Genomic DNA, 25,751 nt, shown 5'->3' with positions numbered 1-25,751 from the left:
ATGGAATAAGGCAGATGAGTGTTTACATGTATCACAGTTGTATCTGCTTGTTAAGTGATATTTTAGATTTGTCAGTCTTCTGTTCAAAGGTTCATATTCAAGAATAAAAATTACCTTCAAACTAGGTAAGTAGGATGTCTGACAGTGGTCATAGCTTTTAGAATACATTTTCAGCACTTTTAAAATTGTTTCTTTGACTTTGTTTTGTGTTAAGTTTATCACTTTTATGCTAGAGTAAGGTGAACTTACATATCAAAAAAAAATGTTTTGAGATTGGTGTTTCCCTAATTATTTGTTCAGCAGACTTACAAAATGTGAGTAAAATTAAATGCAAATGCTGCCACTTTACAAAGGCTTGGAATGAGTTTTATATGTCAGCTAATCAAGTAGTTAAGCACATACTTCAGTGTGGAGCAGTTTGGTTTTGCTGTTCTGTGTAAACAAGTGTAATGAGCTCTGGTTCTTCTGTTGGAATGGAATGAGTGAGTGTTTAGCAGTGGGCCAGGGTTCAAACACTGAAGGAAATCCTCTGCTTTTTGTCAGAGGCCTTGTTGACATCATAAACTGGACTAGATATTCTGCTTTTCCTTAGAATTGAGATTTTGATCTTTGCTCTTCCCAGAAGAGAGAGGCACAAGAGACATCTGCATATGGTTTATGAATATTAAATTTATTACAATAACAGTTTACAGTACAAGGCACATACTGATGACTTACAATCAGCTTGCAACACTTGTAACTAAACAGCTGCATAAATTAATACGGGTGCATCATGTACAAGTTGGAGGGAATGCTTTGTTCTGTACAGCTAAAACTCCAGTTTAATTCTCTTTAAAAGGCAAAGATGGTCCTAATTTACCAGTTTCATTACTTCCTTTTCACTGTGCAGAACAGAGGGTAGGAGATCCTTGTGATAGATGAGTGAAAGGTGAGGTGAATGGAAGGAATTTTTTTGCCTCAAAACACTTTGTAACTGCAGTGCAGCTCATTTGGTATCAATATAAGTAGTTTTTATACAAAACCAGTGTTTAAAGTATGGCTACTTGCTGAGCTACCTGATAAATATTGGTTACTTTACATGTTTTCACATGGGTATGTAAAAGGAAAAAAAAAATAATTGTATAAATAAATTAAGTCAGTTTCTCACTATTTCAACCACTCAGCTAAATAGAAATACTAAAAAATGAGTGTAGCATAATAAGATACTCAAACCAGTACACCATGTAACAAAAATGTAATGAGGACTAAACTGCCTTTAAAGTTCAGCACTTACAGAATGAAAACATGGATGTATTTTATCTTTGTGTTATTCAGGAAAAGAAAAGCCTTTTAAATCTACATTGCTTTTTGTATCTGCAAATAATTCTAAGAATTTTCATCCTCTCTCAGTATCTTGAGATTCAAAGCATGTTGTCATCATGTTCCAGCTATTGCAGGGCTTGTTTGTATCAGGGCTTCCTGGCTGATTTAATTCACTAGAAAATGTGACATTTCTTGAGAAGTCTCTCTGAAACCTCCCAGAGAGGCAATATCTGTCCTGTGTCAGTGTCTTAAAAATGACAAATTTTTTTTGTTAGCTGAACACCTGTCTGAAGAGGGAAGAAATTGGGTAGGGTTTTCTCCTTTATTTCCCACACTTCGCTGTTGGAAACAGCAAATACCTCATTTATCTTACATTGACATTTCATGTGTATTTTTTCAGTTAATGAACTCAGAACATTTAATTTTTAGAAGTAGTTTTCAAATACACTTGAGGCATGAGCTACAAAACTATTTCTCATGAGGAACCGTCCAGTAAGACAGGTTTATTATGTTTTTCTAGTGGCAATTAAAGAACATATTCCCTTTCTAAATATAGTTCAGGAGTCTGTAGTTCTCAAAGAACACTCCTTGTCCCTCTTAAGTTATTTCCTTACTGGAAGTTGGGCTTGAAACTTAAACTCAAAAGTCATTAGCCAGAGTGGAAGAGGAAGTGGAAGAGACCTTTCTCCAGGTACACATAAGGGGAAAACTTTGGCAGAGGTGATGAAAATATTTTCAGAAGGCAAACACAGCATCCCTGCTCTCCTCTCACCTGGCAAGTTCTTCATACCCAGGTAAACTCCAATGGGTTCCTTAATGCCCCCTGCTTTGGGTGCACAGGGAACCTTGGCAAGTTTAGCAAAGGGATACAAAAGAGACTTTTATCCTCTATTTTATTTTACTTTCATCATAATCTGTGTGTCGGAATAAAAATACAACGCAGGTTTGTGCATGAATGATGCCTGCTTGGGTTTATCTGCACTTCCAGTGCAGCAGAACTTGTGTCCTCCAAGGGACAGGGCAGGTGCAGCCAGGCTGAAGGGCAGCTGCATTTGGGGAGCACGTGTGAAGAGCTTAGTATGGAGTTAATTGGTGTGCCAGTGCCTTGAAATTTAATATAAATTGTTCTGATGAGAATCAGTCCTGCTGAATTCTGCTCAACTTCTTCCTAAGAAAAAAAATTCCTCTCCTTTTCTTCTTCAGCTTGAAAACCCAATGCAGTCACATTATAATATGAGGAGGAAAAACCCACAGGCTCCAGCAAATTTTAGGTGTGAAATTAACTGTAAAAAAAAAAAAGTGAAGTGAAGCAGAGAAACAGAACTTTAAGATTCCACTTTTTGGCATGAGAACTCAAAAAGATTCGTTGTTGGTCTGTAGTTTCTTTAGGTCTGCCAGGACAATGATTGGTTATGGAAACAGTTCAGTAAGTGCTGGCAACTTGAGTGCTTGTCAAGTTAACTCATGATGAGTTTTTGTGGCTCGAGTGGATCTAAAGGAAAGTGAAGCCTAAAACATCACAAAAAATGCTTTTGCAGTATTTTTAATGCAACAAACAGTAGAAATTGTTACCACTTACAAAACAGAGGAAATGAAAAGAGGGCCAATGCTACCAGCTGTGTGTGCTGGTGTGTGCAGAGCTGTGCTGCTTAGCATTTTTCCTCTCCCTCTGTCTACTCCACCACAAACCTAGGGAACTTTCTACTTTTGTTTTCCTAGTTTATAAACCCCTGCGTTACTCGAGTAAGGTATGGCTATCAGAAATATTTGTGCATTTTCCCATGTAGTTGAAGCAATTAGAGAACCTTAGAAGCGAATACGACATTGCCCGGTACGAACGATCACACGGAGGGAGATACGGGAGCACTGCCACACACTGGGGGTCTACACCTAATCCTGCCGTGCCTTGCTCGTCCTGGAGGGGCTGCTGCAGGCACTCGGTGCCACTCCTGGAGCAGGGATGTTCCCTCGTGTTCCAGAGTGAGTGCTCAGTTCAACCTGCTTGGAAGTGCACAGTAGATTTCATTGAATTGCTTGAATAAATTGCTTGGAGGCATCACCTTTCTGAGTGTTGTCAGTGGTGCAGCCTCTGTGGAAAACTCCGTTTGTTGTCTCAGCTGGGAAGGTGATTCTTTGCGGGGAGAGGGTGGGGAGAGTGGCATTTTGTGCTCCTCTTCCCTCCCCCCAGAACAGGTTAGCTTATACTGTGTTCATGCGGATATCTCCAAAGGGAATTTCTGTAGCTGTTTCTGGAGTAATGCTTTTCAGAATACGCTGTTGGAAAGAAATAATTATTAGAAATTGATTCATTTTAGAGGTAGTACATAACATGACAGCCATTTAGAAAGAGATTTATAATAAAATATGACTTGACTTTGACTTGCACCTCTTGAACTACTTAAGAATGTTTCAGGCCTGTGTTAGCACTATGAAGATGTGAAGTGCTATAGAAGTACACAGGAGGTTTTTAAAAATTATTTGTAGCATAATTGGAATCAAAGCTTGGCAGATGTCATATTAATGCTTTAGGACTTTGCAGTTTACTTGGATACCCTAAGCCAACTAAACGTATTATTTATGAACTGGTATTTATTTGAACTTAAAAGAAATCCCAGTATTGTCGTTACAGATTTATGGCAGAGAAATCTTATTAAATGTGGGAGAGAAAAACAAGCTTTTCTTACAGATACACCCCAGGAAACCAGCCTTCCACTGCCTCGTTTGCTTGACTGGGGGATTTTGAGTGTCTGGGGTGAATTTTAGGAAGACTCTCAAGTTCAGCAGAGCTTAAAAAATTACTTGATATAACATTTTATAAGAATTTGTCAGCGGCCTCAGTAAGAACTGGGGAGATTTGTGAGAATGGGTAGAAGACAATTCAGCAAGCCAGAACAGCCAAGTCCCAGGAAAAAAATCTACTCATAATATTTTTAGGAATCACCTCCTTCCTAACAGTCAAACAGAAGCAACAGAGCATCAAGGATACCTCCTTAAGTGTCCCTGGGGTGATGACCAACCGATAGACCATGTAGATGGGAATGAAGATGATGGAGGAGGTTCCTATGCAGTAACCCACGACTGTGGTCCAGTAGGGATAATCATAATCAAAAAGCCTCAGCTCAGGAGGGTTGGACAGAAAGCTGCACGTGACGAACTGAAAGAGAAAAAGGGGAAAGTGTGAATACATGGATTTTGATGGCACACACTTTGGGGAGCTCTGTTTTCCAGTGTAGCATTGAAATAAGTAGAAAACGAGTAGGACTCAAGATTAAAAATATGTTGACACTGAAAAAATCCCAAATTACATTAGCGTAGCTTTAAAACAAAAAATCAACAACAAATCAGAAAACAAAGACCAAAAGGATGCTTCGATATTCTGCACACTGCACTGCTCTCTGTCAGAACAGGAAAAGGAAAAAATGTCATCTTGGTTACTGCTGTTGGATCATTTTCCTGAGCATATCATTCATGGCTGAGAAATTTCTTAGGAAGCAACAAATACTTTCAGTTGAATATTACAGGAAAAATATTTGTGACTGTCCTTGGAAGGATTTCTGACTTTTTTCCAGAGTATCGTCAGAAGCTCAGGATTACCAGCAAAAGTTCCGTACAGAAATGACATCCTACATCCTGAGCTTCCCTTATTTTAGGTTAGTTTTCACAGGGAATACAAATAGCTCTGCCTGGTAACCACATCCCCAGAGCTGTGTGCCTCTCTGTTTATTTTGCTGGTTTAGGATCACAAAGAGGACAGAAGTATAAAAATTACTGTGCTGTGACATTTTTATTTATAGGCTTCTCTTTCTAAGGTAATAAAATGAAAGTCTGTTGATTATGCCTTGATCGTTACAAGTGCTTTGAATTCACTCTGTAGGTCTTAAATCTACATTCTGTGCTTCATAAACTCCATCTTGACCTGCTCTGCTCCCACTAAGGCCAATCAGAATAAAAGGTAGCGTGAACTCGTTTTGAATCAGGAAATGAACACTTTATGTTCAAATGGTATTAATAACACTGCTAAGCCAAACATTGGGACATATTTCCAAATCTGAATTATAGATTTATAATGGTTGTAATTAACTGCTGTAAATTTTAAGTAGAATATTCTAAAATTGTCTGTCAGCAGTTGCTGAGGCAGTATATTTCCTTATCTTGGTTTTCCTCCTCTGACAGTACGTTTCATCAGCTTTTATTGCTTCATTTTGCTGAGGTAAACATAAAGCAACAAAACAAAGTAAATTTGTTTAGCAGAGGGTGGGGGAGAGTTATTCAGAACCCAGACTTATTCGGCTAACTCTACAAAAATTCTTAAAACTGTGATTTAGTAACAAGATCTTGCAGCATTGTATTGGGTTTTTCACTAATTGAGCCTTTTTGGTTTAACAAAAATTGTTGCTAAAGTACTTCACAAGGGAATTCTGGAATTAAGCTTTTAGAAGTCTAAGGAGCTGCATTGTTCAGTGGTTATTTTCTTGTGCTGGAAAGAAAAAGCTCTAAAGAAAACTCACCAGAAGGAAGAGGGGACTAATTGCAACCCAGCAAACTCGCCAGTACCAGCCTGGGGCAGAGCCCAGCATTTCTTTCACATCATTGCAAAACTGGGTGATGCCTGTGGAGACAAGTGGGAGGAGAGGGATGACAGCAGATCTAAGTTTTTCTTAAGTAGATGCTCAACACTAGAGCAAGTAAATTCAGAATCTATCACAGAAGACCATTTTGTTCCTGTAACTCTTAATTTTATTAAATCCTTAATTATTCTGAATTGTACCTCCTGTTACTTTTAGATGTCTGTGTACTTCTATCAGAGAGCAATTAATACTAAATCTCACTGGTTTAGTTATCAGTGAATTTGTAAAAAGCTTTTGTAAACTTTTTTCTGGAGACATGGGTGATCTTGTCTGCAGAAACTGAGGCAGTGCAGAGCTGCAGGAGCTCAGGAGTTTGGGTCAGGGGTGTTTGGATGTACCATAGAACCAGGACACAGCCACTGCCTCCAGGAACACGACGGTCAGGACAGCTGGACCAGTGGCGTATTCTTCAAACAGCTTCACCACATACGCTCCTCCCTGGAAAAGAGATCAAACTGTCAAGTGTCCCAAGGATCCAGTGATGGGAATCCTGCCCTTCTGCTGGTTGGTACTGCCTTTGGCTGGAGCAGAGCATTCACAAGTGGGAAATTCACCCAGTTCTGTCACTCTGTTTCTGCCAGGGAAATCCTGGTGAGCTGCTCACTCTGTGTGGACATCGCTCACCTGGGGAGCTGCCATGCAGAGAAGCTAAAATCTGCTGGCACTTCTGGCTGGATTTTAGTGAACAAATGGGATTTTACATGATGGCTTTTTGCATGCCCTCTTCTTTCTTCAACAGGAATCATAGCTACCGAACAGGAAATAAAGTGTTACTTTGCTTTCTTTCTATTTGGGATCTAGAACCATGAAGGAGGAGACCTCTTGCAGAGGAACTCAGCATCCTTGTACAGCAAACACTTCACATGAGAAGGAAATTACACATAAATGAACAAGTGGAGCAAAACATGGCAGGAAAGCCAAATATTTCTTTCCTTTTCCATTATGAACACTGATTCAAAAATTGTTTGTCATGAGAATGAAATCCACCAGCCCCACAGGAACTATTTGGTGTGACTAATGATGATTTCTGCCTTGAAACAATGAGGAAGATCCAGGAAATCCATTACTAGAATTTTTTTTTTTAAATTCAAAAACATTTTAAACATTGTGAAGATTATAATAATTATCCATGTTATTTTTAAACATGGAGCTTTTTGGAACAAGAAGTAAATCACATAAGAAATGTGGCTGGTTGTCTGCTGACTGATGAGCAGCATCATTTGTGATGTGTAGCACATCATGAGTTGCAGTAGGATCATTTTGCAGCATGTTTCCTAGTAAGATACTCTTCACATTTATTCCAAGTAATAGGTATCTAATACATAAAGAAAACAGGCTGGAGATTCAGTCTGGTTTCTTGAAACTCTCTTCAAAAATTTCTGCCCTCCAAGGTGTCATTGGCAGGAAACTGCCAGTGAGGGAGGCTGAGGGTGGGTGAAATACTCACAAATGTCAGGGTTGCCAGTGACCCCAAAAAGCAAACGATGGTCAGACCAAGGACAAACAATTCCCTGCGTTTGCCCCAGACATGCGGAAATTCATCCAGGACTCCAGTAATCACTCCCTCTAGTCCTGCAAACTGAAAAGCGTGGAAAAATCACTGGCAAATAGAGGTTACCTGCTTAAAATTATGTTTCAGCATTACAGCATTGAAACACTGGTGCTTTGTTCTGCTGTAGAGTTTGGTGTGGGGTTTTTTAGACAAGTCTTTCCTCATAACTTTTTAAAACCCTTTAGGCATTTAGTGTTCAAGTATTTGTGGGAATGCACTGTCATCCAAAGAGAGTCCTGTGCTACAGGCACCAGAATGTGGAGAAATGGGAGGAGGTTCAGTAGGACTAAGACTGTGGAATCAGCTGAGTTCAGCCCTGATGGAAGGAGCTGATTCTCCACCTGTAAAATCAGACTCACATGGCAGTATTTTAGTATATCTCCAGTTCCCACCTTTTAAATCCAATTTGTGTGAAAAAACTCCAGATTTTCATAATTGCTTTATAAGTTTACAAGCAAGAAAGGAGCCTGGAAGGCTGCATTCAACCAGGAGTGTGTGAATCAAGTGCTTTGCTTGTATTTCAGGGTCTTATTGTCACAGTATGACAGTGACAAATCATTTGATTGTATTTAAACCTGTTTAGATAAAACTTGGAGCAACAGTTGCTGTCTTACAGAAGGCACCTGGAGCTGCTGCAAACCCCTCAGTGCCAGTGCAGTGTTTGTAATTCTGTTTCTGTGGTGTCTGAGGGGTTCAGGCTGTACCCTGAGGATCCCCCATGCTGGCTACTCACCGTGCTGTCTAACCCCAGCGTGAGCAGCATCAGGAAGAAGATGATGGCAAAGAAGGTGGAAGCAGGCATGTTTGCAATGGCCTCTGCATACGTGATGAAGAGCAGGCTGGGTCCTGCATCAGAGAGTTGGGGTCATTGTTAGCCAGTACTGCTGAGGGAAGGACAGGCTGGTGCACGGTGTCTCCCAGGGGAAAACTTCTTCCCCCAGGCTGTTTTGCCATGAGCAGTTACCACCACATTTGTGAAGCTGCAATCTGACTTTTGTACATGGTATTTATGCACTGATTTTTTAGTTGTACTGTATAACAGTGCCCTTATAAAGTCAGTATCCTGAATAATATACTAAATATGTCTCATAATTTGAGCTGCTCTCAATCTAGAAGTTAATATACAAATATATTCTACCTTAGAAGCAGTTTGAGATGTGCATAAAACGTTAACCTACCAGTGTCTTTGGCAACCTCTGACACATCCTCGTTCCTCATCTCAGCCATGTATCCCAGCACGGTGAAGATCACAAATCCAGACACAAAGCTGGTCAAGCAGTTCACAGTGCTGGTGACCAAAGCATCTCTGCAACAGAAGACCTAACTCACATCAGGGAATCTACATCTGCTAGAGAGGATTTACAGCCTCTTGGTCTACAGTCTGGACAGACTCCTAGAAAAACTAGGAGAATACAGGAAAAAAACAAGCAGCAGATTTGAAAGAAAGAGGGAAAAACCCAACAACCCGTGACTACTTTTTCTTCACAAATCCATACAGATGCTGTAACATCAGTCTGACACTGGATTGAATGCTGGCTGTATCCTGGTGTTTTAAAAGAATAGGAATTACTACATGAATATTAAAGAATTGAGAATTTCATTTACAAGTTAGAAATGTAATTTTTTTAAGGTAACAAGGAAGCAACTATAAATTGCCTTTCTGCTCAAGACTATGAAATCATTTCCCAAGTGACTACTGAGATTAAAGAATTACAATGTGATGGTTTGGCAGGGATTTAGTCCATTTTGTTTTAGCAGGTTTCTACACCTTAGACCTCTTGCTATACTTGGTAAAAATTACCTTACTTTAAGGTAGGGAACCAAGGAGAAATGCTTTAGATTGCAGGTTCTTGCAGCAAGGATTTCTGTTCTGTTACACTTCTGTCTGATTTCTATGTACACAGGTTTGATAATTCAGTGCCCTTCATCAGTACAGTACCCTGTTTCTTTTTCATAAATACCCACAGTTGCATTTTTCAACTCGATTTTACTTATAGAATAAGGTAGAACTCACTGGTAGCAGTTGTTGTGGAATTTGTTGTAGCTGGCATAAGCCAACAGGACCCCAAAACCTGGTCCCAGGGAGAAAAAAATCTGAGCTGCTGCATCCACCCAAACCTGAAAAATATTGAAGGCCAAGAAAAAATGACGTGAAACTGATTGAATGAGTTTGGCATATTCAGAATATCACTTAGGTTTACAAAGGGGTGTTTCACTGCTCTGCCTATGTCCCAGTCCTGCTCTAACAGACACTCTGTTAAGAGAGATGTTGAAATATGAATGTTTATTGTAGATCTGTTGTGGCTGTTGCACTTCTGACAGCATCTTAGATTAAGTCAGTGAATTGCCTGTAATCAGTTCAACACAAGTTTTGCAGTGTATAGAGAACTTTCTATCCATGATTTTACAGCCTTCCAAGTCTTCTTCCAAACTCTGTGTGCTGTGGAATAGTCCTGTGTTTGGCAATGTGTCCTCCAGGCTGTGTCGACTTTTTCTAGATTTATGGAAATACATTTGACAGTGTGGATGCAGTTCTGGTTCTTGGGGCTCAATTCAGCTTTGTTGTAGCTGTGACAGATGCAAGTGTGATGATCTTGTTATGAAAAGCGTGTTGTACTTGAAAAGTGGCACAGCCCTAATGAGTAATGTTCTAAAGTACAATATCAGCTCTCTTTCTGAAGGTGAAAGTCCTCATTCATTTTTTCTCTTCTGATTGAAACATGGAGTTCATTACAACTCATTTCTAATATTCTCTCCCATCGTGTGAGGCCATCCTGTATCATCCAGACAGAGCTCTGTCATCACCCAGCACACAGATTGCAATCTGCTGTCCTCACTCCAGATACATCCAATACAATATCAATGCCCTTTATTGCTTTTGCAGAAGATGTGGTTCCTTATTGGAGATGCTGCTTTATCAGACTGGTGTCTTTTCATTTCCTCTTCATTCAAAACTCTCCATATCAGCTGGGCAGCAGCAGACTTGCAAACATTGGAATTTTTTAATCTTTGTGTTTGTAGTATTTATTGCTTTGGGGTTTTTCCATCACCCTCCTCACCAGACACTTTCACAGGCACTGAAGTGAGCACAGCCTTGAGCCTGATGGATTGCTTGTCACCCAGAGAGTTCAAGGCTGGATCAGATACTGGAGGGCCTAGGGTTTGTTGGTTAGGTCAGTTTGTCCTCATTCCTCCTTTCCTTTCAAATTTTGGTGGTGTATGCAGGCCTGACTGATTTATTCCTCCTCCACAGGCACTTACATGAGTTACTGAGTCAGGGTTTAGTTGGTGTCCATGGTCTCATCTGCCAAAGCTTGTTACAGGATGGAGATAGAAGTTTCTGCTCCAGTAACCTGCACTATTTAAATAGGGGCAGCTGTGGACACTGTAGGTCTGTACTGGTTCCCTTAAGGCAAAAAACTGCAGCTCCACTACTTGTTAGGGTTTAATAAATTCAGTTTGCTCAGTGTGACTCACTTCATTGCAGTGTAGGAGCGCTCAAAGCTTCTCACTCAGTGCCAGCCTGGTCACCGTTTTCCTGGTGGAAGAGTGTTTGGTTGCTTGTTTTCTTCTAATCATATCACTCATTCTGTTCAACCACTGAATGGGAAGTCTGCCTTTAGTTCAAGCTAAATTGAGGGTGGACTCTAATCTTTAAAATTCTTTATAATCATGGAAAGAGCATGGAGTCAGGCTTTTAAGTCCATGCTAAGACATCTGTTCAGTCATGCTCTATGTACCTGTGCAGATACACACATGGATAGGCTGAAAGCAAATCTCTACTCTTCTATAAAGTTTTTTACCTCAGTGGCCAGGAGTTTCTGCCAGTCAGGTTTCAAGTAGTAGAGGACACCTCTCCAAGCCCCAGGCAAAGTTGCACCTCTCACTAGCAGGATGAAGAGGATGATGTAAGGGAACGTGGCAGTCACCCAAACCACCTGTGAGGGAACATGGTGAGAGAGCATTTACCGTGGGTAGAAAGTTAACAAGGATAATAAGAATTAGTTAATCATATTATATCTCTTAGCATTTATAGCATCTTCACGTGAGCTTCTCTGCAGGTCTCTGAACAGGCAGTTTGCATATTTGTCCCTTTTCCTTGGCAGGGTTGCTCCTGCCCAGAGAACAGTGGTGTCACTTATTTTTGTCTTTTATTGCTTGGATAAGAGTAGCAATCACTGTACAACAAATACATCAGCCCATAATCCCTGTCATGAAAACAACCTGAGATAATCCCCTGACATTTAATTGGCTCAGGTAGAACTGCCTCTAGACTGCACTGTACCAAGATGATGTGTCTTGCTTTTACATCACCTTGCCTGATGTTTTGACCCCTTTCCAGATGCTGAAGTACACAATGGTGAAGATTAACAGCAAGCAGAGGGTCAGTTGCCAGCTAATGCCCCCCAGGTCATCCAGTCCATCAGACCTGTGCACCTGCAGAACCTGGCGGCTGCAAGAGGAAAGAAGAACGCAGTAGAGAGAATTTTTTAACAAATGCTTACATTAAATGTGCATTTAACTGTCCCATACTGTGGTCTGAGCATTACAAGGAATCCTGAGGCCTTGATCAGCAGCCTTCAAAGTCATGACATTTTGGATTCATTCTATTTTAATTAAAAGTTTGATATTAACAGCATACCAGTGATGGTAAGTGACAGCAGACAGTGACTGGAAAGCTCCCAAAATGCAGAGCAGCCCCCATACACACTAAGCTCATACCCCCTACAAGAACTCAGTGATTTGAAGAGGGTACCATCAACAATCAGCCCTGCTGCCCTCTGAAGAAAAGCTTGCTGGTGTTCCAGCAGTCTGGCTAACACCATCATCCTCACTTACATGCACTTACGTATAAAATTCTTCTGCAGGAGAGATGGAGTGCAGGGACCAGCTGACGTTGTCCTTGCTGAAGTAGTTGGTGCAGTTTCCTGTGTTCCAGGGATTTGTGCAGCTGGTCCAGGGCAGCTCCACCGTGAAGGAGGAGATGAGGTAGTAAAAAGCCCAAGCCATGATGGTGTTGTAGTAGGACGCTACGTAAAGATCTATGATACAGATGGCAAAGCCAATTCCTGGAGAGGCAGGAAATAATTGCATTCAGACAGTGTAAGTTTTAGGCCAAAAAACAAAAGGAATTGGTTATCACATCAAGTACCATTAGTAACTGTCTAAGGCAGCTCTGCAGGAGGAACGCACACCCTCCCAAGTGTTTACAACACTGGCATTTCTTGTGGCTTCAGAAATACTCTGATTCCAGCAAAGCATCCTTAATCAAAACGTAACATGGTTATAAAGGGGGCTTTTCCCTGTGTTCCTAAATTTCTGCCATCTAGAAATAGTCACCTTGCAGTCTCAGTAAATAAAAACACAAGACCAGAGCTATAACACTGGGAACAAGAGATACTTGTACAACACTGGGATATAGAACAGTTCCTTTTATTCTTTGTTTTTAGACTTGGTCAGCTTCTATCTAATCCATTTGAGTTGCATCCTGTATGTGTATACAAGAGTACACACACACGTGCAGGTGTAGATGGAGTTTTAGGAAAGCTTTCTTCATAAAGCCAAAATCTTGTGTAGAACAAGCCTTACTTGGCTTTATGAGATTTTCTTTTTTCCCCACGAAATGTCACCTTTATAGGAATATTTTCCAGTTATTCAGAAAATTCCATTTCCCTTTGTTACCTTTGAATATAGGACATATTTTTCTCCAAATGGAAATACACCCATTCCTGTGGTACTGTCCTAGTGCTAATTCCATATAGAAGAGAGGAATCCCTCCAAAGATGGCCATGATTGTGTAAGGAATGAGGAATGCTCCTGCAAGAGAGAAAGCAGATGATTGTAACTCTTCATAGACTTCGCTTCCAACAGCAGTCCATAAACAAGAGTTCCTTCTATCCCACAGGGAAAATGCATATCCCCTCCCTAGCCAACAAACCACTGAATTATTGTGGGATTTCTCATAAGAGTAACTACTTATCAGTGAGAACAAGAAGCAACACTCAGGCCAAACTTCTCACATTTCTGTGACACAGGATTCACCAAGACTCCACTGGCTGCAGTAGGTACAGCTGTGAGATGGGCTACAGGTAAAATAATTAATTTCTCCAGTAAAATGCCTTTGTTACATCAGAGAGACAAAAGTCCTTTCCAAGATCTCCTTGATTAGATTTTAGATTTATACTTTGGCCCTTATGTCAGTAAGTCAAAGGGCTAGCCTTCCTCAGAAGTCAGTTTAGACATGTTGGTTTATCAGATTTTAAAACACTCCTTGAGAAAGGGATTGAGTCGTTTGTGTTGGAGTGTGGGTCTGCACCTACTTGGCTCTCTGCTTCTGGTTGTGCTGAGATTTTTAAATCTTCCTAAATAACTTTTCTGTCATTATCTTATCCCAATATTTAGGTTTTTCAGTAAATAATTTCTCCCTGGTCATGTGTTATACATGATATTTTAAAAGCCACTAAATCATCCATTTATAAACCAAGAAATTCAGCATTAAGGAACAATGAACAGGACTGAGCACTGACCTCCTCCATTTTGATAACAGATATAAGGAAATCTCCACACATTTCCCAGATCCACTGCATATCCAATGACAGAGAGAAGAAAGTCAATTTTTTTACTCCAGGTCTCTCTGTCCTCCAGCTCCATCAGCTGCTGCTGAGCTTCGGCCCCGCAGGTGGTGGATGTGGTGGTTGTGGTGGTGGTGGTGGCTGCTGGGGCCGTGCCCTGGGCATCCTCCATCTCTCCATTGCAGGGAACGGAGCTCTGAACCCCTGAATAACCATTTGAGATCTGAGCTGCCTCCCCCTTATCCCCCTGGCTGGGGTGGACTTTGTTGCCATCCTCCACCAGCCGTAGGGCAGATTTAGGGTTCCTGACCACAAGTCCATTCTCTTTACAATCATCTCCTTTGCTACAGTCTGAGAAATCTTTCTTGGAAGTCAGGGGCTCTGTCTCATTCCTTGTGGCCTTTTTTTCCATTTTTGCTGAGATTTGTTCTGGTCACTTGCAGACAGGCAGCACCACAGGGTCCCCTCGTGGTTTGTCTTCCCACACCTCTATTCCCAGCACTTTTAGAATTCCTCTTCCATACTTAAATCCATCAGATTGAAGGCACAAGCACCATCTAAGAAATGAAAAAGAGTTGAAAATCCATTACAGACTTTACTGGTGCTGGTAACTTTCAAGTTACAGTCAGCAGATTCTGAGATTAAAATACAGAGGTAATTAACCATCACAGCATGCAATGTGAATCATGGAGCAGATAATCTGGGATTTTGTCCAGAGAAAGGCAGGAAGAAATCATCCTCTTTGACAGCAGAACCTGGTGTACCTTGATTACATCGTCTCAGGAGGATCTGCTGGGCTTTGTGCATTGCTGGACACCTCACACACAGTCACAGTCCTGCTGTCTTCTGGTGTCACCTTCTCCCTCTGAACACTGTTGGACTCCCAGTTTGCAAACTGAAGCAGAGTTTAGTGTGACTTTTATTTTCATTTTCCTAAGTTCATCCTGTGACTCATCCACTCATCGTGTGGCAATTTCTAGATTGACCCGGTATGAAGGGAAAAGAATTCATTAAACAAATAGGAGACAACCATGGGTGTAAAAATTACATTTCATGACCACCTTTCTTCAGAAATCTCACAGTGTCTGCTCTGTTTAGCAGCAGATGTAGAAGGCTTAAATGAAACTTCAGAAAAGTATTTAAATCTCAGTGGTTTTGCATCAGCTAACTGTTGAGGCTCAGTCAACACTAATAACAAGAAGAAGAGATCATAAAGTTCAGTTTGATTCTTTTGATTAAGAGCTAATATGTGAGTCTAGAGGACAAAACTCGTCTGACTCCCTGGGCAAATAAAAGCATCTTCCATTCTGTTTGGATCTGCTGACACTGTGGTTCCAGCCCTGGGAAGGGTGGTGGGCACTACTCTTGTGCTCCTACCCACTGCCAGCAAAAAAACCAGGCACTGGGAGGATCCCTGGCTTCTCTGCCCTCTTCATGTGTGCTAAAAACAGAATCCAAGGGAATAAACCATCCTGAAATAAAGTATAACACAATTAACTTTTCCTGCAGAACAAAGAGAGAGAGTTGTGATTCTGTGAGCAGGTTATGTTTTGATTTCTGCTGATTTGTTCACATAATGTAAACACCCAGCTGCCTTTACCCAACAAAACCTTGGAACAGGAGCTGATCCCCTGTGCTATAAATTCCCCAGGGCAGTAACCCTGCTTTATTGCTAGCAAAGAGTCACACAATCTACACCGTGCCACCACAGATTAAATTATTTCAATTACATCTAATTTTTCCTTTTCAAAACATTTTATCACAGTATAACTGTCATTGTCACATCCTAGCAGAAAAAATAAGCATTATTTCACTTTTAACTGCAGGAAAAACTAAAGCAGGGAAGGAAGATTATTTGTTTATTTCTAGAATTTGCTGATTATCAGAGCTATTAAAACTCAAGTTTTTCCCAGCTTTCCACCTTTTGCAAGGATAGTTTGTTAAACCTCCTCTTAACATTTCTCAGTGCAAGCAGAAAGAGAAGGAAAATTATTTAGCTGCAGAGTGAACAGGAGGATGGTCTTGAGATAAAAGTCACTCGAAGATGTTATTTATAACCTTCAGAAACCTTTAGTTCTCCAGGCTTACATTCTGTCTCTACCCAAAGAATCTCCTTTCCATCATACAGCAAGCAGTGCATCCTTAATGTGAATTCTTACAAGAGCAGGTGCTTTGCTGCCGTTAATTAATCCACAAAGACTGAAACATCTTCAGAGCTCCAGAGAAAAACACCAGGGCAAAGAACAGGAGGTTCTGTTTTACCTGCAGGACTATAAAATCTGAACGTCTTTGGAGTCCAAAACCTTCCAAATGTCCCAAAGGAGGTTATGGAGATGGAAACAGCCCTGGTGGCCACATAGAAATCCAAGGAAAGGCCACAGCCAATCCTCCCCTTGTATGGTAAATACCAGGTGGGAGTATGGAAAAGTAACCTGAGCCCTTCTGGACTTTACTCCTCTCACTCATAAATGGGAACACAGTAAAGGATGTTGATTTAACTGCATTATCTCATGGGACTGACTTTTCCATACCTGAGGCTTAAACTCTCACTGTGTTTGTAAAACACTTTAATTCTGCACATTTTTCAGTGCTTTCTTTACTGAGGGGAGGTCAACGATTTTTGTTAATTTCCAAGATCTGTGACAACCAGGATTGTTGTCCATCCAGACCTAAGCTCCTTCTCCTGGAGACTACAGGGAAAAAAAATACCACGTTATTTGAACTACTTCTGTAGAATTTTCAGTAGTTCAAGCCTCATATATGCAAAATTACATGTGAATTTTCAGGGGCTTCAGCTGAAAGTTGAACAATTTCTTTCTGAAAAAGGAATTACAGCTCATCAGCTGTCCTGGGAAATCTCTGGAGTGATGGAGTTCACGGCTACCCAGTGGAGTTCACAGGGGCATAGTTGGCACATGAAAACAGAACAGTTTCAGATAATCTCATTACACTGTAAAAAATTGTGGGAGAATGTACTTTTTTCTTTGCTTTGCTACAAATCAAGGAGAAAAAAAAATACTTGAAGGCACTGTGACCACTACAAAGAGTGTAAAGAGCTGCAGAGAGAGCTCTTGGGGTTGGGAAATATGCTCAGACACCAGGGAAGACATCCAGGGGATAATGACCCCAAGAGTGAAAGATTTTGCCCACCTCAGCTTCCCCTTCTTCTCTGCACAGATCCCTAATTCAGGTGCTTGAATGATGACAGCAATGATTCCAGAAATAAGAGTTTATTACCTGTTTTCAATCTGAGCTGCCACAAAGGTTGCTGTTACATAACTGCACCTTGGCTCCTTATCACCCCCTAATTAGCTGCAGGAAAAAAAGAGGAGATAGAAAAGGGAAGAAGACAGAGCTCTGTGCTTTCGTTTCCTTTTGATCTGTGTTTGGTAGACGTGACTTTGCTCCCCTGGGAGGCCCTGGTGCCTCTGCAGCAGCCCCGGGCAGAGGTTGTTCTGCAGGGCAGCTCCGTCCAGGAGCACGTGGAAGGTGCCAGCCCTGGGAATGTCACCCTCCCTGTGCAAAGGGTGACTAAAGAGGAGTGACCCTGGGGCACGCAGCATGTCCTCCACAGCTATTCCAGCTTTGTTGGAAACACTGGGATGCATAATTGAGGACATGTGTTTCCACACGCTGGGCTGCAGCCACCAACGCAGTTCACATCGGCCAAACATTAATTAAATTATATTTATTTATCTCCCACACTGAGCTGAACTTGAACCAACACTGTGGATGTAAAATCCCTGCATATTCCTTGATGCATAAATCCGGCTCTTTCACGTCTACAGGAGCAATCCTCGAGGAGCATCCCTGGCCTTGGGCCCTGTTCCTCCTGCTCAGCTGAGGGAGCATCCCCAGTTTATTTCTGGAGGCTCGCAGTGACCTCTCGTGGCAGTGCGGGAATCCCTCCCCTTTCATGCTCTGCCACAGAGCAAACAAGTCTTTCCAGCACCTCAACAAAGTGATTTTCCTGCTCTCGGCACTTTTAAAAGGAAGAATTGACTTTTAATGTGTCTGGGAGAGTAAAGCAATCGGGTTGAGGTGCAGCAAAGAGCAGATGCTTCAAGCGAGGCAAATCTCGAGTCACCGGGAGGTTGCTGTGTTTGAGGTGGGGCCGCGGTGCCTTCCCCAACACTCGCCCACCCCCTGTGCCTCCCATTTTAACTCTCTCAGTCGCAAATGTTGTTAATTTCTATATATTTCACTTCACACAAATGGTGTTCTTATTTCTCGTGCTAATTTTATGAAAGCGGAGAAGCAGCACTCGCTGGGCCGCAGCTGCATTCCTGCAGGAAAACTCAGGTCCCACCTTCCCTCCCACTATTCCTCCATCCTCCTGCTTCCGTCCCTTCACATGCAGACACTCACAGGGAATTGAAACACTTTGAACCTCAAGACAAAGAGTCAGCCCAGGGTGTTGGCAAACAGAACCAAACACTGGGATGATTCCTGTTAACTTGACCTAAATCTCACGTTTATCACAAAGAATTTAAGATGGTTAAGGTTACAGCTGCCTGACTCACATGACACCCTGCAGCTCACACAGGCAGTTGTGCGTAAATGGAAGGAGTCCAAGGATGTTACTTTTATCTCAAATATCAAGCAAGAAGCTTGTATGACAAGATAGGAATCATTCACCCCAGGCAGGAGAGGGCTGTGCTGTTTGCTTGGACCTGTTCTCACCTCTGAGCCACAAATGAGCCAGAGAGGCTTCGTGTTTTTCCTGAGTTTGCACAGTTCAGGAGCAACACTTAAATCAAAGTATTACAGAATAGATGTCCCCATACTGTGAGATCTTGTTAAAAAATAAACTTTTCAGCCAATTAAATTGCATTGCTCTCAATTATGATGAATTTTACCTGCTGTGTGTCATACACGAGTCATATTTAGTTTCCTAATGCAAAAAAAAATAGTGCTTTTTGATGTTGAATGTGTTCACTTTTATTGATTTCATTAAAAAATGATTACCTAGGATGTCCTTTCCTATTAGCTCATTAGCAAGTGTGACAGTTTGTATTTCAGATTTCAAAACCTGATATTCATAAATACTTGGGAGCCACAGAATTGGGGCATTAGGTGTAAAGCAGATCTAAGCTGATATCCAGACCATCCCTCCACAACATAAAATTGATTTATTTGGGGAATTTTTTTAGAAATTCTTTTCTAGTTGAAGAGAATCAAAATTGAATTTTGATAAAGAGTGAACAAAACCCACTGAAATTAATGGTCCAGTGAATTGTAACAGGTTTGATCCCAGTGCCAGTGATTTTAGATGTTACTCAGTTGGGTACTTTGGCACAGTGCTGTAACCTGGGAGTATTTTAGAGGAAACTTGCAGCATGAAGGTGACAAAATGGACCCTTTATGAGAATATCTGCAGGGCTCCAAGGGCTCCCTCACATTCCTGCTAAAGCAGAGTGAACTCAGCAAGTTGTGCTGGTGAGACAATGGCCCTGGGAGAGTAAAGAGCTGCTTCCCAAAGAGTGGCACAAGGAGAGGTTAACTCCTGTATTCCCAGATAAGGCTAAACGTAGGTAAGATGGGAACAGAGTGCTTCTGACAGCAGCAGATTTGGGGAAATACAAACCTGCACTGGGAGTTTTATGTCACAATCTTGTCCCTGTTTCAGTCTGAAATTAAAAAGTCCTCAGGAAAGAGAGAGTCTTACCTTTAAAATTCTGTTGAGAAGACAGACACTGTACTGTAGTGGGAATGCTGCCAAACTGGTGTCAGTCATTTAAAGAACAGGGAGGAGGGGAACTGCATTTTTTTGGCTCGAGAGTGTCTGTGTGTAGTGCAAGGAAACAGATAAGCTTGGAGGGAATGATACTGCTTTTGTATTCTTCCTCAAATTATTTACATAAACTTGAAGGAAGAGTCATAACACAGCAAACATCACTAAATAAATCCATCCCTTAGTAACAGATGATGTTTCTCTGAAGGAGATTCGTTAATGGCTATCTCCAAATTACAGCTCTTAATTTGGGCTCCAAGTTCTACTCAAATTCTTTACGAAACATTTATCCCACAGGCAGGGTTCATTGGGTTCTCTCAGTTCTATAAGATACAGAGCTGCAAACACACAGGTTGGGAAAAGAGTTCAAACATGAGCATCAGGAAGGAGATCAGGACGCAGAATTAATATTTCTTTAGGCTTTGCTACTAATGAAAAGTCATCAGTTTGTATTTCCATGGAGGAAAGCAGGAAAGAACTTAAACACAGTGCACATTTCCATGCGTGGGAATAAATTAGGGGGGTTATTAAATTCCAGTTTGGGGACAGTTTTTCTTAATTTAACCATCTGAAATTCATCACACTCTGTCCAATTAGAAAATGGTCACAACAGTCACTTGCTATGTGAGAAGTTTGCAAAGTATTATCCCAAAAAATTATGGTTAATTCACCATCAAAATCACCAGAAGATGCAGCCCAAGTGTTTGAGCCCTTCCCTGGTAAATGTCTGACAACCCACATTAAAAAAATACCACAACATTTTCAAGAATCCAAATCCATTAAATGCCTGATCCCTTTTCCCCCAGGCTTTCTTAACATATCAAAACATGTTTTCCTTGCCTATTTATATATTTAGTTGCATTGCATTCCTTAATTAAACTCCATATTTCTTAGCAAACTAACCCAGCAAACCGGTTGGTTTCAGTAAACGTGATTGACTATAAATACATAGGACATGCTCTTCAGATTTATTACTTGCAATAAATCTGTCCCATTGAGTTCAATAATTTACTGTGCTGGAACCATTTACCTTTTAAAATATAAATTAATATGGTTAATAAAGCTCACTACACCCTTTCAAAATAAATAACAGCTTAAATTGCCTATTTTTTCTTCTTTTTTCCTTTGGATTCTGCTGCTTTCCTTCATTTTGCCTTGTAGTTTAATGCTTTTTTGTAAGCTTCAGATAACTTTACATCGGTAATGCAGTTATGTGGACTGCCAAAACTCTTAAGTTTGGATTGTCAGAACATGTTCTGCTACAGGCATTTGACTCCCAACATTCATAACTGCTGGACAAGTGCCATGACAGAGTAGAGCATGTAGCAACAGAAAAGAAATAAAAGACACTAAAAGTTTTAAAAACCCAAGGAAAACTAAAACTAAAATCAGGGTATCTTCTTTGCCCCCAAAGTTGTTAGATGCACAATGTTTTAAAAATTGTCAAAGACCTTAAAGCTGATTTAAAAACAAACAAAACCTAGAGTACAGATTTTAGCCTGTCATTAGTATTTCAGATTTTATAACCGAAGTGGAAAGAGACAACGAGGAGGGAAAGTTAATGAAACTCCAGTGTCTGCTGCTGCAGGGGGTCAGCTCTGAGGAGCAGCTGTCTCTGAGTCTGTCTGAATTTCATAGAAGTACTTCAGACATCGCTGTGTAAGGACAAAATTATAAAGTACCTGTGTTTGGGGTCGGTCCGAAGCGCTGCCCTTGGAGAGATCCAAGCTCGAGTCCCCTTCACCCACATTTACTTCAGCCTGGGCAGCTCAGCCTGTGGGCAACTCAGCATCCTGGGGAGGTTTTTGTACACCAGTCCCCCTCACATGGTCTGATTTCCAGATAATCTGCTGCCAAAGAGCTCTTTAAGAATTTTTGCGTCACTTTAGTCAAATAAACTTTATGTTTCACCAGGGCTGCAGCTCAGTTTTCCTCCTAGAGGTGGGTGGCTACATTTGCCTGCTCTGATCGGGCGAGCAGGATCCAATGAAGGCAGAGGCAGGAGGAAGGGAAGCTTTCCTGGTAAGGGACAGCTTTGCTGGGTGTTGTTACAGCTCTAAATAACAGGATGGGGATGAGGATGGACACAACAAAGTTTTGAGGGAGTCAGTGAATTACACATTTATAGGTCTGCAGATTACAGGAGGATAGGAAGGACTGGGATATTATCACAATAAAAGGGCTTGAAAACAGTGATTTCTTTTCAATAATGTTGAATAGTTGCATTATTTTAATAAAGAAATAAGGTTTAGTTTTGTTTTAAAGCTTGAAGCACAAATTCTTTACAAGTGTTTTGCTTCCTCAATAAGCTCAACAAGTAATTTCCTTTCTTCCTACCACTACTCCAAATACCTCACTCCACTTCTGACACGTTTTTTTCTCCAGTGTTTTTCATCCAGGGTTTCTTCATTCCTGCACTTCACGATTTTATAAAAAGTCATAAATCACAGGTCAATGCTGTAGTTTAGGTGGCAGATTTAGGGGGAAAAAAGATGGAAAAGCAGAATAGGGGCAAGTAAGAGTAGCTGATTGTTCGAGCAGCAGCAGCTTTGCTGGAAGCAGTTGCCAGTTTACAGAGACTTCTTCCAAATAATTGCAAAGAAAATAAACTGAAAACCGAAGAGCCGTAATTTGCACTTTCCTTTGCTGTCCCTGGTCCCTGACAGAGCCACAGCTGGGCAGGGCGAGGCACCTGCACCATCTCAAGGAGAGCTCAGGCATTGCAGTTACACACGCGAGGGACACGTACGAAAATCAGGTTTGTTTGCCATTAACTCCCCTGGGCACGGCGTTAAGGCTGTTTTGTCAAACGGAGCTTTTTCCTTCACTTGCTTTAGGAATCCATGGATCTTTTAGTGCAAATAGCAATATCTGCCTCCTGTCTGCAGTGCTGGATTTCCCTCCTGTGTCCTGCTTTCCAAAATAATCAGGATTGGCTATGCCAACCTCCACTTCACTGCCGACAGGAAAACCCCCACCAGTTTGTGTCCTTGCATGTAATATTCCTCCACAACCTTCCCTCTGTTTCATCCTATTCCAGAAGGTTTGCAGGGACAGGTTCTGCCATGCCTCACTCACAAAACCTTTCTGGAGGTCAAAGCACAGTGTTTTAGTGTGTAAATATCCAGCTGTGGGTCAGACCCTGGGCTCTGGAGAGCAGGATTTTTTTCTTTCCTGGGAGGATGGATGGCACAAGGAATCTGCACCTTCCCCCTTTCCATAGAGATTTCCAGCTCACTACTGCTGGGAAAGTGGCAGGGATTTTCTAAACTCACTTTTTCTACGCTCTTACAAGAAAGAAACTCTCTCTACTGAGAGCCCCTCTGCTCTTTACATAATTATATCTCGGGTTTTAAAAAATTTTAGAGGGATCGTGACCTTTGAAGTTTTTCTCCATCTCAGTCTCTGCTTAGAGGAGGTTCTTTAGTTTCTTATCCTGGTCTTTTTGTTCAGGTGTTTTTTCATTAATGCATTTTTTCTTCTGCAGCAGTTGTTGGGTTTGTTTTGTTGGGTTTTTTTGGGTTTAATTTCTTGCCAAACAGCCTGGAACCTTTGGGGCATAATAGAAATAACAGACTGGAGATTTCAGGCAAAACCCTCAACTTTATGACACTTTATTTATCTCATAAGTGAAAAACTTTCGGGGGCTGTACTGAGCCAGCTCCAGAATCTCATGACATCTTCTAGGCATTGGTGGGCAAAATTCTGATGATTTAAGGAAAGTATGAGAAAAAGAGAAAGAAAATGGACTTTACACAAGACACACAGATAAAGCAGCTGCAGATTCCAACACAAGGATGGGAATCATCACTCAAATGACCTCATAACAGTAGTACCAACTGTACTGTGAGATCAGTAACAGCTCTGCAAGCATCTCTGATTCACTGCCAATAAAAGAACTGGAACAATTTTCTAAGTAACACAAACCAAACAAATCCTGCAGTATTTGTTTGTTCTCATCTTAGTTAGCAATCAGACTGCATTTAGAAGCTATTACATTTGGTTTTGGGATAAAAGAATTTCTGATTGCCATTCCCTGCTATTTTCCACACCCACAGTGCTGGGATGCACATCTGGAAGTTCGATGAGTTTTGGAGAGGTTTTGTTATTTCCACTACAACTGTTTTAAGAGCACATTCCAGTGGAGAAATCTGATTCCTAGAACCCACAAACCACCAGTACACGTAACCTCTCCTCAGTTTCTTCACTAGGAATTGTTTTTATTTTCTGCCATTTGATTGAATCGGAGAGAGTTGACTTTCCTAACATTATCTGTCAATATTTAGCACCTGTCAGGGGAACTGGCTTTGAATTCTCACATGAAAGCTACAGTTTTGTTGACAAACTGGAAAAGGAAACTATGAGTCAGCTGGTTCCTCAGCAATCTAAAGGTTAAGGCTTTGCAAAGGATATATATCTATATATATAGATATAGATATAAAGTAAGGGAGAAAGCAACATTGAAATACAGTGGGCACGAATTGGTTTTTTATTCTAACCAAAGCATCTTTTTAGCAGTTGTATGTTAATGATTTTACAGTCTGGATTTACAGTTCATAAGACATGGAGCTTTCTTTGCTGAGTGACAACCTGCAGCAAGCCAGGCTTATTCCCACATTATTTCCACTCCATCCCTTGGAAAGAGTTTTTTTATCATCTCTGAACCATTTCCTGCACACTGACAGGGGTTAAGTGGCCTGTTCCTCCATCACACACTGTGCAGAAGTGCTGGAACAATTCATTGGGAACAATCCCTGGCTGTTAAGCGTCTCCCACACACCTGGGAAGAGACTGAGGCTCTTCTTGGATCTTCTTGTGCTGCACAGGACCCTGAGAACTTCCTCAGGCTCTGGAGGAAGCACATGGCAGCTCAATCATCCCTCAGCTGTCTCCAGCCTTATTTGAGGGCTGCTGATCTCATCAGTGAGTTTTCCCTCAGGACAAAAGGGCAGAGTGACCCAGTAAAAGTCACATCAGCAGGAGCTGTTCATGGGGAATCCTTTTATCCACCGATTTTACCCACATTTCAAAGTGCAGGTTAAAAACAACCCCACCTACCTGGAAGATGTGAGGGTCTGGTTTATGGATAACAACCAATCCTTACCAATGTTTCCATGGCTGTTCTCCCACAGGCAGAGGAATATCCTCAACTTCATGGCACCAGCACAAACCTCAGAACACTTTGTTCAACTGCCCCCAGAGTCCTCACAGTGGAAAAACCACAGCTCCCACCTTGAAATCTGCATTCCACCTCCCCTTCCCAATTCCACCTTGGAAAGAACTTATAAAATTGCAGGGCATAAAGGCAGAAGTGTTGCTGCCAGATTGGCTTCATTCCCCATAATGTGTTTCAGCCACATGGATTTTCTGTGCTTATTTGAAGGAAAGGAAAAAACACAGTACTGTTGTATAAAAGTGCACAGGGGAATATCTGGGCAAGAACTGGGGAGATAAGCACGGACTGGACAATGCTTTAACATACTGAAACTAACAAAAACTGGCTTGGAATCAGTTTTATCAAACTCAATCCTCATCAGCACCACCACCAGCAAGAAAAATGTCAAAAAAACTCAAGAGAAAAAGTCAATTCTCCTTGGCTGCTATCACATTCATAGATAGCACAGAGGAAACAGAAGACCTGATGTTGAAGTTTTAAGTAGAAAGATCCTGAAGGACTAAAACTACTGACCTTTTGGAAGAGGAAAAAGCCCCCAAACAACACATGCATTAGTCATAAAGAAAATATTGTGCATAGCACAACTTTCCAAGAGATCTGGCTCCATGTCAGAGCCACCAGGGAGTACAAGAACTGTTTGCTTGCCTTCATTCAAGTGACAGCATGAAGTGGAGACTGTGCATGAGACCTCAAAAGGGTCCCTGAAGGATGAGCTGGTCCATCCCCCTGCCCAAAGGAGGATCAGCTCCAGCAGAGCCCTTTCTGACATTTCTGTAACTTGTTGTTA

The 25,751-nt window shown here is 41.3% G+C and overlaps 1 protein-coding gene across 2 annotated transcripts; it reads right to left on the bottom strand.

The window, feature by feature from the left end:
- Nucleotides 1-649: 649 nt before the first annotated feature.
- SLC6A4 (solute carrier family 6 member 4) lies at nucleotides 650-21,824 on the bottom strand. 2 transcript variants are annotated; one of them, XM_032129903.1, is made up of 15 exons: nucleotides 21,471-21,824; nucleotides 14,819-15,030; nucleotides 14,010-14,611; nucleotides 13,165-13,299; nucleotides 12,332-12,551; nucleotides 11,797-11,935; nucleotides 11,286-11,420; nucleotides 9,497-9,600; nucleotides 8,661-8,788; nucleotides 8,216-8,328; nucleotides 7,378-7,509; nucleotides 6,269-6,368; nucleotides 5,811-5,911; nucleotides 4,289-4,456; nucleotides 650-3,576 (listed from the first exon to the last, which is right to left on the bottom strand). In XM_032129903.1, the coding sequence occupies exons 3-15, from the start codon at nucleotides 14,464-14,466 to the stop codon at nucleotides 3,502-3,504; spliced, it is 2,007 nt and encodes a 668-aa protein (XP_031985794.1). In that variant the 5' UTR covers nucleotides 14,467-14,611; nucleotides 14,819-15,030; nucleotides 21,471-21,824; the 3' UTR covers nucleotides 650-3,501. The 2 variants fall into 2 exon arrangements, with proteins under 2 accessions (XP_031985794.1, XP_031985793.1); XM_032129902.1 differs by lacking the exon at nucleotides 14,819-15,030.
- Nucleotides 21,825-25,751: the final 3,927 nt, after the last annotated feature.

The sequence above is a fragment of the Corvus moneduloides genome, chromosome 20 (genome assembly GCF_009650955.1).
Source record: "Corvus moneduloides isolate bCorMon1 chromosome 20, bCorMon1.pri, whole genome shotgun sequence".
Classification (NCBI taxonomy): Eukaryota; Metazoa; Chordata; class Aves; order Passeriformes; family Corvidae; genus Corvus; species Corvus moneduloides.
The sequence above is the reverse complement of the archived record's forward strand: the minus strand, read 5'-3'. Positions and strand labels throughout refer to the sequence as shown.